At 37.1% G+C, this 14462-nt stretch overlaps 1 protein-coding gene across 3 annotated transcripts in view; it reads right to left on the minus strand.

Moving 5' to 3' along the window:
- Positions 1 to 5807: 5807 nt before the first annotated feature.
- The window catches only part of USP45 (ubiquitin specific peptidase 45), a 48902-nt gene continuing 40247 nt past the window's right edge, over positions 5808 to 14462 (minus strand). For 2 of the 3 annotated variants that reach the window (XM_062489900.1, XM_062489903.1), the window contains 6 exons: positions 13082 to 13225; positions 11146 to 11812; positions 9380 to 9477; positions 8907 to 8993; positions 8308 to 8461; positions 5808 to 6921 (listed from right to left, as the gene is read on the minus strand). In XM_062489900.1, the coding sequence (XP_062345884.1) occupies positions 6788 to 6921; positions 8308 to 8461; positions 8907 to 8993; positions 9380 to 9477; positions 11146 to 11812; positions 13082 to 13225 (1284 nt within the window). In that variant the 3' untranslated portion in view covers positions 5808 to 6787. The remainder of the gene's footprint in view (positions 6922 to 8307; positions 8462 to 8906; positions 8994 to 9379; positions 9478 to 11145; positions 11813 to 13081; positions 13226 to 14462) is intronic. The other variant, XM_062489902.1, reaches the window with a different exon arrangement.

The following is a 14462-nucleotide window of genomic DNA, read 5'->3' on the forward strand; positions in this document are numbered from 1 at the left end:
TGAGGGCAGCCCCGCCGGTCCTGCTGCGGGCGGCTCTCCGGGGCAGCCGCGGCGGGAGAGGGAGGCGGGGACGCGCTCCTGCTTGGGAGCGGTGGAATCAAGCGGGATTCACCTTCCCGCCTGCGCTAGTGTGAGGAGCCCCATGGGAGGCTCATTAGCTCCGTGGTTCCACAGGTAACTTCTGGTCAGAGTGTGACCCGTGTTTCCAGTACGGGGTCGACGTGAAGAAGTATATAAGGCTGCATGAAGTTTATAAAGCTGGTAGCTACGCATGTAAGTACGTAAGTGGACAGGCTCTGGGCAATGGCCCTACACTGAAATACATGCTAACTTCTGTGTTGCACAGCTTCAGGGCGTCAGTATTCAAAGTCAGGCCAGTGTATGGCTATCAGGAGCGTTCGTGAAGCAGGACAATTCTCCAGTTCTGGATATCCAAATTAAGTTCTGTGTGTTCTACCTTGAATTTTTCCTTTTATTTTAAGGTATGAAGAAAGAAAAAATCGCCTGCAGTAAAAAGCTCTTCTTGTATCGAAGCTGGGGATGGTTCTGTGGGCAGGGACCGAGTAATTCCATTCCTTTGTGTGGAGCAGAGGTTTCCATTAGCTGGCACATTACTTACTGCTGGGATCACTGCCTTCCTTCAGCATCATGGATGTAAATGCCTAAAACATCCACAGTCTCTCTGATCATTGCATAAAGTGATATTAATACCCACAACGGAGTAACAAGTTAACTCATAAAATCTACAGAAAATTGAAGGTTTCAAGAAACTTTTGTAATGATTTCAGTATAAGATTTGTCAGTGCCACTCTAGGCTACATATTAATGTTGGCTGAAGCATTCTAGACTTTCCCTTTTTTGTGTCACATGAAATGGCAGGATTGAGAATGCTTTCCACGGACGCAAGTGTTGTGGAAGTTTTAAGTCTGTCCAGTGTTGACTCACAGCTGGAACTTTGGAGTCATGCTTATGGATGGACAAACTTCCAGCTGCTACTGAAACCAGGCATGTGAGGGGGTCCCACTCTTGGTCCTGGTCTTACCACTGAACTACAGAACTCAGCTCTTACAAAGGGACCAAACTTTGTCTATGTCCTTTGCCACAGAGAGTAAGGCAGGGGAAACAAGTGGTGCACCCTAAGCCTTTAAGGATATGGATTCATCTCTGTGGAGCTCTTCCACACAGGTGGTGATGATAAGAGGCAAGACAAAAGCAAAAATACAAGAACTCATGTACAACATACAGCTTATATTTAAATAACACCATTTTCCAAATGGCTGGATGCTTTATTTATACATTTTTCTAACGATATACAACAGATGAAAAGACAAAATGAATAAATGGCAAATGCAACTGTTCTCTCGGAAACTTGGCACCTTGGGTAGATTGGAAAACTGATCAGACTTGTGTTCGTTTTTTTAAATACAGTCTGTATGTAAGACCCTGTTTACTTAGTAATATTTGGAATTAGAAATCTACAAATAAAATGTACCATGTATCAGCACTCTAGTCAAGTTTTCAAAATACTATTTGTTATTTAAATACCTGCAGAGAAGAGTCAGACTATTAGTTCAAATAGATGAAAAAAAGAAATTAATGAAAACTAGATGAAACTTTTAACATGGTTGATTTACTGCTCATAAGTATTCTGAACTTAGCAACATGATTTTTGATTACTTGGATTGTCTTTTGTGTGAATGCAAGCACACATGAACATATCAGGGATTACCTCCATGTATAAATGACAGCAGAATCAGAACTCAGCTTGGTGGAATGGCTAAATAGGGAATGGTGGCCGTCAAGATGGTGGTTGCATTACAGAATACACTAAAATTATTTCCAGGTTACACAGCTCAAAAGCAAAAAAACCCTAAACTAGCAAAGCAATGAGGTAATTGCTAAGAAGTCATAAAATCATTCAAACACTCTTCTTTTCTTTTAAAAGCAGTACTGCACCTTTACATTTTGTACTAGAAAAATACTGGAAGCTACAATAGATGTAAGACAAATTCTTGACACTTAGAAGTTGTTTGTTATTTTGTTTTGTTTTGTTTTGTTTTTTACTGCTATCAAAGAAGACAGAAGTATTTGTAACTTCATATAAGTGGAATGTACACCAAGTAGTTTTGAAGTGATTGCAATGCATTGCAATTGTTCTATTATAATATATAAATTCATTTAGACTTATGTTGTGCAAAGAAAGTGTTTTGACTTGTATGAACAGACATCCATCTGAAAATATATTTTATACTCTCATTTACAAAAAAAAAAGATTATTGATAATTTTGAGTAATAATTTTCCCACCATTTCTGCAATTTTTTTATACATCAACAGGAGAGGCACAACAGCTAGAACAGCTGGCAAAATTACAGTCTAGGACATGGTAAATAGACACAGAAGCACAATAATCTGTTCTAAAATTATTAGACTGAAATGGTTCTACTAAAGAATAGTGGCATTTCTTTCACGTTGATATATGAGTCTTTGTACAAATGCATAAATGTGTACAGGGTACAGCAAAAGAGAGTCCAGATATTGAAAACCAAGGAATATCAAATCTTTCTATAATCAGGGCTGCTGTAAAGCTGCTTTCTGAGGTGTGCTACCACTTTTTAATAAAAATTGAACTTGTTATTTTTGTTAACAGAAGAATTGTATTTAAATGCTTTGTTCCCATCTAATTTGTTTCCATTTTAATACATCTTAGAGTTTCTACTAAAGAAATTACTCCTTAGTTTGTCACCAATATGTTCAAATAACATTTTTATAATTGGTTGAGAATGTAGATGCATTAATTTCATGTCCCTTTATGATTCAGTTTGTGTTAGTATAAAAAAGAAGCATACAGAGTAGCAAATGGTTAAGTTAAGACATTTCAGCCTTTTAATGAATTTATAAACCACTCTCACCTGCTACCACTTGAAATCCAAGGCAAGAGCACTTCATTGATGGGCACAGAGGGTGCAGATGTGAAAGGGGAGGAAGGTTTGGCAGACTGCATGGATTTAATTTTCTAAACAAAGGCGATTACAGTGTGTACATTTTGGGCGGCAAAGTTCAGGGTGTGTTTTTCCTTCACCTCTATTTGTAGCTATCTCTTAGGAGAACAGACTAATGCAAACAAGATGTCTGTACACATATTGTAGACATGTTAGTATAATAAATTTCCCCATCACTTTTTGCCACTTTTGGTGTAAATTATATATAAATCCAAAGAAAAGAAAGCTCTTTCTTATAACCTGTACTAACTCCTTAGCTGATGCAGAAGTCTTTGTTGATGCCTCTGTTCTGGGGAAACTTGTAGGGGGTTCCAGCTGTCCACATATGTAAATCACCTTCCCGTAGTTGAGGTTTACTTACTGATGAGTGAGGAACTATTTAAATTGAATCCTTTGTAATTGTTTTACGGGCACTGTCTTCTGATTGTTCAGCAGATAGCTGCTCAGGAGTCACAGCTTCTCTCAGGGGTCAGTATTGCAGCCTGTAGACAGAGCCAGTGTGGTGGTAGGAACAGACCAGACTACAGCTACAGTAGCTCTTCCTGCAAGAGCTTTGCAAGTTAACAGAATAAATAATGAGACTGGGAACCACTATATTATGCTTAAGGATCAATGAAAGCAAAGACATTGACAAGAGGCTTATGGAGACCCCAAAAACATAAAGAACAAATGGGGCTAATGAAGAAAGCAGTGGTGTTCTGGTGAGAAGTATGGGATGAAGGGAGAGCCATTTTGAAGCTATGCCACATGAAGACCCAGGCTACTGCACTTTCTTAGGGTGGGAGACCACAAAAGTATGGTGAAGTTCTCTAAAGAATACATGCTGTAGGCCTGAAGAGATTTTTGTTTGATAACATAAGCCCTTCACTTAAACTTACATGTTCTGAAAACCTATTGGCTTTTCAATTGTGTGTACACATCTGGCAGTTGCAGGAAACTGCCAGTTCCTTGACTCTAGAATCATATTTAACATTCTAGCACATATAGGATGTATACTCTTGTTTTCCCAGAATGCTCCGAGCTTCTTTTCCAATTCCTGATAAAGAATTAGAAGTCTACAGTATATACATTTATGTAGTTTCTTTAGAGCCAACCCTTACACAAAAAACTTATGTCTGTGTAAAGGACACTGTGACTTTCATCTAAAATTGTGTGTGACACCTTGCATTGGTCATCAGTTTTTTTCATTCTGAAGGCATAACTTCACCTCTTGCCTTCATTTTTACAGAATGCTTCCTTCTGTCATATTTTCCTACCTGTTTCTGACTCAAGGCTTACAAAGTTCCTGCCAACAGTTTTTTATTTCAATTCAGAATGCCTCATCCAGGAGCAACAGTGGTGGCTATCTTGAGTAAAGGCACTGGCTCCTTTTCATGGCACTTTCTCTCCATTTTCTATAAAATACGTGCCTGTAAATACAAGTAAATGTTCCCTGTCTGTTAATGAGAAAATAATCCTGCCAGCACCTCTTACAGCATCCTAGGGAGTTATGTCCACTTGGTAAAATTTCAGCAAACAGTTTGCAAATTCTGGTTAAAAAGAAGCAAAGACCACCTCATTCCTGAAAATAGCATTAGCAGTAAGAAGTAACAGGTTAAGAGCCTCATTCTTTTTCTCTCCTAGTTGCCCAGCCTAGGTAAGTAGTTCTAGGCTAAAAAGGTAGATTAATACAGGTACTTAAATTCAGTGGTTTTACAAAAGTCAGCAAAAGGAGTTGGGTGTCAGCTACTCACTCTGTGTGCTTGAGGAGCGAGGATTCACTCCACCTGTTCCTCCTAGCAAGATTGTGTCACAAAAGTGACACTTAGTTGCCATTTGCTACAACTCTTGCCTGGACCTAATTCTGAGTTTTGATCAGCTATGTACGAAGAGGAAAGGTGTTGTGTAGGTGGATGAAGGGTATGGGAAGACATGGAGCTAAAAGAGAATTTGGTATTTTAATCAACTCTTGTCTAAATATTATCTTTCTTTCTTAGTGTAGACTTAGGTTAAGATGTTGTTAGCTGGAACACAGATGGCTAAAGCTGGTTGCTTGGTTTCTCTCAGTTTTACTACTTTTAGGTAGACTGAGACAATGTTAATTTTAATTTGTAGAAGGAAAAAAACCATGGGTTTAGCCAAAACACATAGCCTAATTTTGATCTAAAGAGAGGAGTTTTCCTTTTGAAAATAAAATCCTGTGCAGCCAGAGCCTCACTCCATTATGACTATCAGTTGTATGGCCAAACAATCCTTTAGTGCCTGCACAAGAATGTGCAAGTCAAGATACACCTCAGCAGTTTGAGCAAATGCAATTCTAGCAGGTTGTGCCATTTTCTTATGCAAAAGAGGGAATGCAAGTGGGATGAATCTCTGAAACAGAAGTAGAGAACAGGAGAGTCAGGCAGGTAGGTATGACAATGTGTGGTACAGACAGTAATAGGGACAGCATGTTTTTTCATTAAAAAAACATTACCATAAATGGAAACAGTAAGCATATATTAACATTTTTTTCTCTACCAAAGAGCAAGTCATACAGGATGGAACTGTTACATAAGTAATTTGTATTTAAGCAATTGTTTATTATATAAATTAATTACCACATAACTTCAAGTAGTCATCAGGTCTTGACTTCAGAATGTATCTGTTACTCTCTGGGATGGAAATGAGAAATTACCACAGGAAGTGACACCTCAAAACAGGGCAGTCAAACAGCCTACAGAAACCAGTTCTGCCACTAGGACACCTGCTGTCCCCAATTGCTGACAAAAGGAAGTCCAGACATGTATCACAGGGCAAAAGTCATCATTTACTGTCCAACTCACACACAGTGCAAAAATAATTTATAGTTTATTACTCCTGTGAGAAAAGTATTCAGGAACAGATAAACAAGTTCATGTTTGGAACAAAATTAACAGAATTTACTGAATTATGCCTAAACTCTGTACATACACAAGCTTATATGCTGTACATTGTCATAACTGTGAAGTTGAAAAATTACTAAATACAGAAATTATTTGCAATTCTCTTTCCTAGAAGGTAAAATGACAATATCTATTGATGGCTTTATGGTGTGTGTATATACCTCTGAAGATATACTTATGCACACCAAGTACATATTTATATTGAAACAGGAATACGTTGCTATACCAGTGCCAGTTGGAGACACCTGAAAAGGTACTGGGTATCTGAGGATTCACTGTCACTATTTAGAAGCCATGTTTTCCCTATCTATTCCCAGCTCTTATCAGGAAAGTGCACTGAAGCATTATGCAGAGACAGCTGTTACTCCATTCTGGAAGGGGTCTGCTTTCCAATTGCTGAACATGGAAGTGACACTATTTGACAGACTCTTGTTTGCAGAAATCTTAACAGCTGACACCCAACCCAGTGATGGGAAGAGTCTAGACTAGAACAAAAGAAGTTGAACACTTTGTATTGTTACTGTAGACCAGCAAATCCAGGCACTTAGCACTATCAGTATTTCTATTCTCAACTGTTCTAGAACTATGGGCGAAAGCTTATCTTTATTATAATCAAAAACAAACTCCCTACACCTCAGTAGGATAGGACATCATCTTACATTCTATTCAATTTTAATGAACCCAGGAATTTTACATGTTTGGGAAAGTGCATACTTTGAGAGAATCATTCAGATACTGGTAATAGCTTAACTGAACTTCAGAGTCAAACTATGATAAATTTTCTACAAGATAAAGGCACAATATTTACAGGTACTCTTACCACTGCAGCTTTAAATAATACAAACTAAAGAACACTACCATCTTTGAAATTAAATTGTTAATAATTATAATAATAATCTTTCATAAAAAAGTAGATATGCTTGTGCATTTAGTACTCTTGATTCTGGAACCATCTGAACATGGGCATCACTAACGTATACCCACTGTCCTCCTGATGCTCCCATGGCTTCTTTTAAACCTGAAATGCAGAAGCAAAAGAAATTTTTTTCTTGTCTTTCACAACATCATCAAGCAAATACAGTGGCTATTTCAAAAAGCAAGAGAAGCTTCTAACCTACAAGAGTAATTAATTACTTAGATACAGTCTGCTATTCAGATGAAACTTACATGTCAAAGAGCACTGTAAGAGAAATTAGTGGAAGACAATGCCTAGGAATGGATGCTGCCATGGCTTTTTTCAGTATTTTTAGAAGGCCTAAGACATTTCTAGTACAGCTTGCTGAGTTCCAACAGTAAATTATACTAGAACACAACCAGTTCTGACATAGAAAAAAGATCTTGTTTTAAAAGCTGAGCAGTGTGAAATTAAGAACACAAAAAGATTTAATCTGTTCTAATAATCATTGCAAGACAAGCAAAAGACTGAAGGAAACTTTGATTTCATGAATAATGTAAGATTATCTTTCTGGGAAATAAGCTTCAAATGCAAAATGATACTATATAGCATAGAAAGCATAATGTTTGATTCTCACTTTCCCTCAAGAAGGGAAACAGTAAATACATTTACCTGACTTTGACAGCTTAATGTATTACTGCTGCTGCAGATTTTTTCATTAACAGATTCTGTCCTGGAAACTTACTTCACTTGTTTTAGGGTGACTTTATGATGCTTGTACCCCTGATCACCTGTTCTGTATATCCATCAAGTATTAATAAGAAAGAACTGTTCTCAAAATGCCAACAGAAACCCTACACATAACCTTGTATCTTCCATGAAAAAGATTGTTGCTGTTCACATTAAACCGGAGTATTCCAGATTTTTTGAGTATTAAAAAATTCCCAATCCTAAAATACTTAAGATACATAAAATGCTCAAATATTCAGAAAATGTAATTTAATTTAATGTCATGGATTTGACTGGTGTACAAAACCATTTTCAGATACCAAATATGCCAAATATTAAAATTTTACCAGGCACAACTATTTTTCTGCATGTATTATTTTGAGTAGGAAAGAGGAAAGTTTTCCCTCAATTATCTGTTTAACAGCTGAATCAAAATTCCATTATTCACTCAGCTCTATGTGGGATTAATAGCAGAAGCAGGATGTGCATTCTGTGCAACAACAACAAAAAAGAATAATTAATAGAATCATAGGTTGGTTTGGGTTGGAAGGAACTTCGAAGATCATCGAGTTCTAACAGCTCTGCCAGGGACACCTTCCAGTCGTCCAGGATGCACAGCCCACCATCCAGCCTGGCCTAGAGCACATCCTGGGACAAGGCTTCTACAACTTGTCTAAAAATCTCAGATTATTCTCAGCTAAAAAATTATTTGCTATAAATCCCTGTAGACAGCTACTTTTGGTTTACAGCAGAAGGAAAGGAAGCTCTGTTTGTACATACCCAGAACAGTTTTAGTGGTAGAAATATGCTCTAGCAATTTCTTGGAGGATGTCCTGACTTTCACATATGCCGCATAATGACCACCTCTCATAGAGCCACTGTGCTCCACTATTCCATAAAGACTATACAGCACTCTTGCACCATCCATAACGTTCTTCATTCCCAGAAACACAGAAAACAAAGGTGAATTATTTCACGATGAGTTTTACAGGTGTCTTAAGTAGCTATCAATAGTATAATTCCAAAAGAGGCAAACAAACATCCACAGCATTTCCAACAGCAAAATACTTTTGTTACAAGTACTTAGTAGTCTTACTAATTTAGTTACCATTGAGGCAATAATACTTGTCCTTAATGCTGTTATATACACTGACATCACCAGGGCATCACATCTTAAATAACACCTGTTCTGTGCTATTCTTTATATGAATACGATTGCACACAGTTCTGATCTCAGGACAGTATTTGAAAAATTCACTCTACAATTTAATTTTAAAAGGAGGAAATAATCATCATTATCATCATCATCAGTCCAATTTATCTTGTGGTCAGGATGCCAACTGCTGAAGTACAATAAAAATAAATTTTTGAAATGGTACCTTGCAAGATGCAGCACAAAATGGTGCTAAGTCTAAAATCAGTGGGAAATCCACATGCCTGTTTACTTTCCGTAGACTCAAACCAGCCTTCAAAATGAGAAAAAAAAATACTGTAAAATAAATATTTTTACTAGGAAGCTTTTTAAAGCTAAGGTGTATCACTATACTGTTAAAATTAACCAAATCCAAGAGTAAGATTTTAACTGATTTAAACCTTCTTTGTTATGTTTTCAATACAGTGGCTGCTACACATAAGCATGATGAACACATATAAGGGGTTTCCCTGGATACATCAGGATGGTGAAATGCACTCTGAAGGTGTTAGGATAACCACAACAAACATTAGCATGTTTCAAACAGTGCTTCTCCCAGGTCTCCATCTAAAAAGCCAACATTGGGATCCACAATGACACTTGAAGAATTGCTTGTCCACCAGTGGGGCAGAGGAATATACAAGGGGTTTGGCCTCTTACCTGGTGGAATCTTTTCAGGTGAAGAATAAGAATAGCAGGAACTGAAGAAATCAGCAGCTGTTTCCGAGCATTTGTGTAGACACCTTCCATTTTCTTTTCTGTATTTGTGAATATCAAGATAATTTGTAAAGTGTAGGCAGTTACATGGATTTTTTAAACTATTTTCTAAACATCTGACAGAATAGATCTATGCTGTGATGTTTTTGTACTTGCTATATAAAACACGAGGGAAATTTTGTGGAGTAACAAAAATATTTTCTCATTTTTCTAGTTACTAATAAACATAATCTATGAAATCTGAGCATTATTTTAGCCAGTCTTGTACAAACCAGATCAGAAGCTGGAAGCCTGTCTACTCTCTAGGGCAGCTTGCACACTGAAATACCTATATTGTCTGTTACTAATACCCAACTTTCCTGTTAAAACCTAAAATAAATTGATGATCCCTGTACAAAAACTGGAAGGCAGAAGTCTCTTTATCTATGCTAATGTCCTAATCACTAAGAGTTTAGTTTTTCATTCTTCAGTTCTTTCTGAATGACTACAAACTTCATCCTTATTAAGAGTACAGTCTGAGGAGGGCTGTCTACTTCAGGAAGCTTCCTAACCTGCTGGCTTCAGCATACAGGATTGGGATATATGGCCTCAAAACCCTTTATGGTGCAGAAGGCACAGAACACAGTGTGCTTATCAAAAGTAGCACAGTGAAAGCTCCGCAGTAAAAAAGAACATGCCACTAGCATTTGTTTTTGCTGAAAAAATAATTTACTGGTTTTACATATGTTCAAAAGAAAATAGTTCATTTGAGGTATAATGGAAGCATTTAATGTTTAATTGGGTGACCTCTTACATCTTTTTTTTTAGAAGGAAAAAATAAATAATGATTAGTTTTGAATTGATTTTCCTTTTCCATGGTGCCCACGGAACCCATGTGTTATTTTTTATGGCACTTACGGTCCAATGATGATTAAAGGAATGATTATAAAATACAAATAATTTTTCTGAATTTACTCATGCTTAACTTGTATCTCTCCAGATATCTATAAATGCACAGCAAACAGACTATCTTTTGCTATTATACAAACTCTCTTTATTGTATTTACAAATTATCAGAAGAGCTTAGCTTTTTTATTCTTCTGAATTTCTATGCATAAAAACCCCCAATCCTCCAGTCCTTCTAAAATGTTCATTTTTCATTAAATTTGTTTTTCTTATTCAGTGATCTCTAATGGTCTGCCTGGGCTATACAAGCATTGAGGGAAACATTGTCACAAGAATGTACTTCTTTCTTGTCTCCATTCTTACAAATTTTTTGAATTTTTTTTCTCTCTTCATTACAATTCTCTTTTTTGACTTCTTTTCCGTATGTAATTACATTACTTCCCTGAGTATGTAAGCTGCTGGGGTTGAATATTACAGCACTCATTTCAGAGCTTTGAGGATTGTAAGGAACATAAACAGCAGCAAAGATCAGTATCGAGCAATGCACATACTCGGTTTCCAGTCATCTTTAAATTCTTTATCTTTGATAGAATAAAGATGCAAAATTATTTCTATGTTACATCTACGATTATGTTCTAATATAAAAATTAGTCTTGTTGCCATCACCTGATGAAGTTTTAAGTTGTTACAAGCAAGTTCTGCTTGGGGAGACATTTTCTATTTAACCACAGCAGGGAAGCCCATGCTGGAGCAATGGAAGAGCAGCCAGCACACAGGCTTTGGGAGGCAATGCTGGAATTTGTCCAGAGGTACAAACGCTTTACCTGTGGAGTTGGTTTTCTTCTGATACTTCTGTTTCCTTTCTGTGCAGCTCTCACATAAAAGCTTGTTGTTCCCCATTAAGAGTTCTACAGAGGTGAACTGGTAAAGACAGGACTGAACGGAACATTCCTTTGAGCTAGTTATGTAGCTTTGGGAAAGTGTCTGGAAAGCATTTTGAGGGTTTTGGGATAATGAAGATTTGCCTACTGATAACATGGAATTATTTGATAAACCTAATGCTGGATCTCCACAGCTTGATTTTTTATCTTCTTTTACAGGATCACAGAAGCTAAGCTTGGATATGGCACTGGAAACCACCTCTTCGTTGCTGTCGCTTGGCTTGTGCGGTGTTTTAGGGTTTAAATGGTTGACATGCACACCAGACACACTGCTGGGTGGGCTCAGAGTTGTTTGCTTAGAAGCACTTTCACTTTCTGAGGCTTCACTGTCTGCATCAAAGCTGCTTTCGGAGCGGCTGGCTTCCTTCTCACTGCCCTCCGTCTGGCTTCCGTTGACAGCCGCCTCCACAGAGGGGTCCTTGGAGTACAGGATGCCAGAGCTACCTTCCAGCTCAAGCTTTTTGGCTTTTTCCTGCATGATAACAGGATTTCTTTCTTCTTCCTTTGAGGAAGCTTTTCTGGCAAGCCGTCTCTCATGGTTCAATTGATTCTGTAAATTATGGCATTATTAATTCAGTAATAGAGGGGAGAAACAGGAAGCAGATTTGTAAGCGAACAAATCCTTTGGCACATGACAAATGTAAAGCAAATTATTGGGGGGTTATATTGCTTTTATATTATTCATCTCTCATGTTTAAAATAGCTGATTTCCTTAAGATGTTTTTAAACTAATTTAGGATTAGAAACCTACATCCCAGTCAGCTAAGAGTATTAAACTTATTGTGAGATCAATACTTCCCACAGCTAATTACTTTTACTTTGTGACAGCTGTAGATGGCACATTTGAAGTGATATTCAGTTAATCTAATTTAAGATTCTAAAATGTTCTCAACTTTAAGCTACTCCCCTGGCCTCCCATGAGAGGCCTTAGTTGATGAACAGCTCCAGAAAAAAATCAACTCACCTTGCAGGCATTTGTCATAGAATTAACTAAGGCATCCCTAGGAGGATGTTTGCTGATTGGACTATTACCTGAAGTTGACTTTTTTTAAATCAGGATTGCAAGAAGAATAAAATAGATTGCTTCCACAGAAAACTTTTCCTATAGATTTAAAAAAACAAACCCACAAAGCTGCCATTATTTTAGGTGGTTTGCCAATGTTCATGACTCTTTTTTTTGCCTTCTTTTGTTTGACTACTTTCCAAAAGAAACAAGCAACTTTCCTTCCCCTTTTCCTTTATTTGAATTGGATCAAAATTCCAGTGGTATTTTGGGAATCCTTCCATGCATCTCAATAGTTTGAGTTTGAGGCCTTTTCTTCTGCAACAATCAGTTTCTGCACTACTTCTTTCCATCCTTCCCTTTGTTTCTACCTCATTTCCTTTTTCTACTTCTGTCTCATTCTCTTCTCCTATCATTCTTTTATATTTTGTATTTTATGTTGTACTTTATACACTGTATTTTTTCTTCACATGTGTTTAATGTGTTAGAAGCTGATTCAGTAGAGTTTTTATGGTACTCAACAGAGCACAGACCTTTGCAATAGTCCCAAAAGTAACATGAATTTAAACTAACCTGAAGATATCTTTTTTTTCCTCGTAAATGAAACCCTGTAACTGAAAGCTAAATGGTTACCAATGACTGTCATTTCTCATGCTTCTAATGATAACCTAAATATTTTAAAACAAGTCTATGTCAACTATATGTATACTAAAAATCCCCACTGACACATGTCAAAATTCCCTAGAAGTTCTCAGTCACCTCAGAAACTTGAGTTAACTCAGGATGACTGGTTATTGTGAGTAATTAAGTTCTTACCTTATCTTTTGTTAAAGTGTGTTTCTTGACAATTTTGGGTTGATTATTCAGTGTACTGATAGAAGAACAATTATACTGACCAAGATCTGCCTCCTGTACACTTTTACTTTTACCTGTTCTTCCCAAGGGCACAGGTTTTGCAACCTAAGAAATTAGACAGGAAATTAGGAAAGGTAATATGTCAATTTTGTATTCCTTTGCAACTTACAGGAAAGATGAATGTAGGTGAATTTTTTCCTTTATTTTAGAAAACACCAACCTACATAAAACCAATTAAATGGCCCCCTGGATTGTGATATAAGACTACTTTCTAATATATTTTTTTAATCATAAACTCACTGTCAACATCTCTGAAGGTTCAACTGAAAGCCACAAGGAATAGGAATGATACAAAATTTCTGTTTGCAATACAATACAAAATAATCTATTCTACTATTGTATAAGCACATGCCTAGCTGTAGGAAATGTGACTTTGTCAAAAGGGACACAGGTCCCCCTAAGTCAGTTCCTGGTGCAGCCTGTGACAACAGAACTCCCACCCCCCCCCCATCACATTAGCGGCAGCAGCACATGTCACTTGTAAAGGAAAGTGTTGACTATAAAGTAATGCCCATCCTCAAGTAAGTGCAGTGACTGCTAAACACTCACAGAAATCATTCTCAAGCAGAACCCACCAAGTTCCCTTGTTACAACAGGAGCCAGGAAGCACAAGGGCCCAGACACTCAAAATGCTCTTAAAGCCTTAACTCCCACAGTCATCTGCACTCAGTGCACCAATGAAGATGAAGAATTTGTTATGAAAAACTGGTGTTTGGAGAAAAATACATTTTATACAGAAATAATTATTACATTAATTACTCTCCCTTAAATGTAGATGAATATATGCAGGACAGGGGAAGAACCACTCCCAACCCACCCCACTACTCTCAAATGCAAAGCCCAAGCCCTGAAAAAAACAGCTTATGCCTTCAAAGGAACACAGCTCCTCTGCAGCTAATGGAGGCAACCCATGCAATGCTGAGAACGCCAGAATAAATAAATTCAAATATCCATTTTTAAAATGTATCATCCTGTAGGTAAACATCAGCCCAAGGGAATCAGGTTCTCTAGATGAAAACCAGTAGGTTAGAGTCTGACTCTCTGGACATCAAAAAAACAACAAAAACCAAAAAGGCTTATAATCATTCTATTTACAGAAGTACATACTGTTAAATTAAGCTAATCTCAGACCTATATATTCCATGGGTTGCCATGGGCATTTGTTCCAAGTTTGGACTGATTTAAATATATATGCACCTATAACATTGTATGCCTTTAAATATATTTAAAAATCATATAATGAATAGATGGATAACAGTACATGTATTTATGAACAAGGCTA

Source organism: Cinclus cinclus, chromosome 3 (assembly GCF_963662255.1).
Source record: "Cinclus cinclus chromosome 3, bCinCin1.1, whole genome shotgun sequence".
NCBI classification, from domain to species: Eukaryota; Metazoa; Chordata; class Aves; order Passeriformes; family Cinclidae; genus Cinclus; species Cinclus cinclus.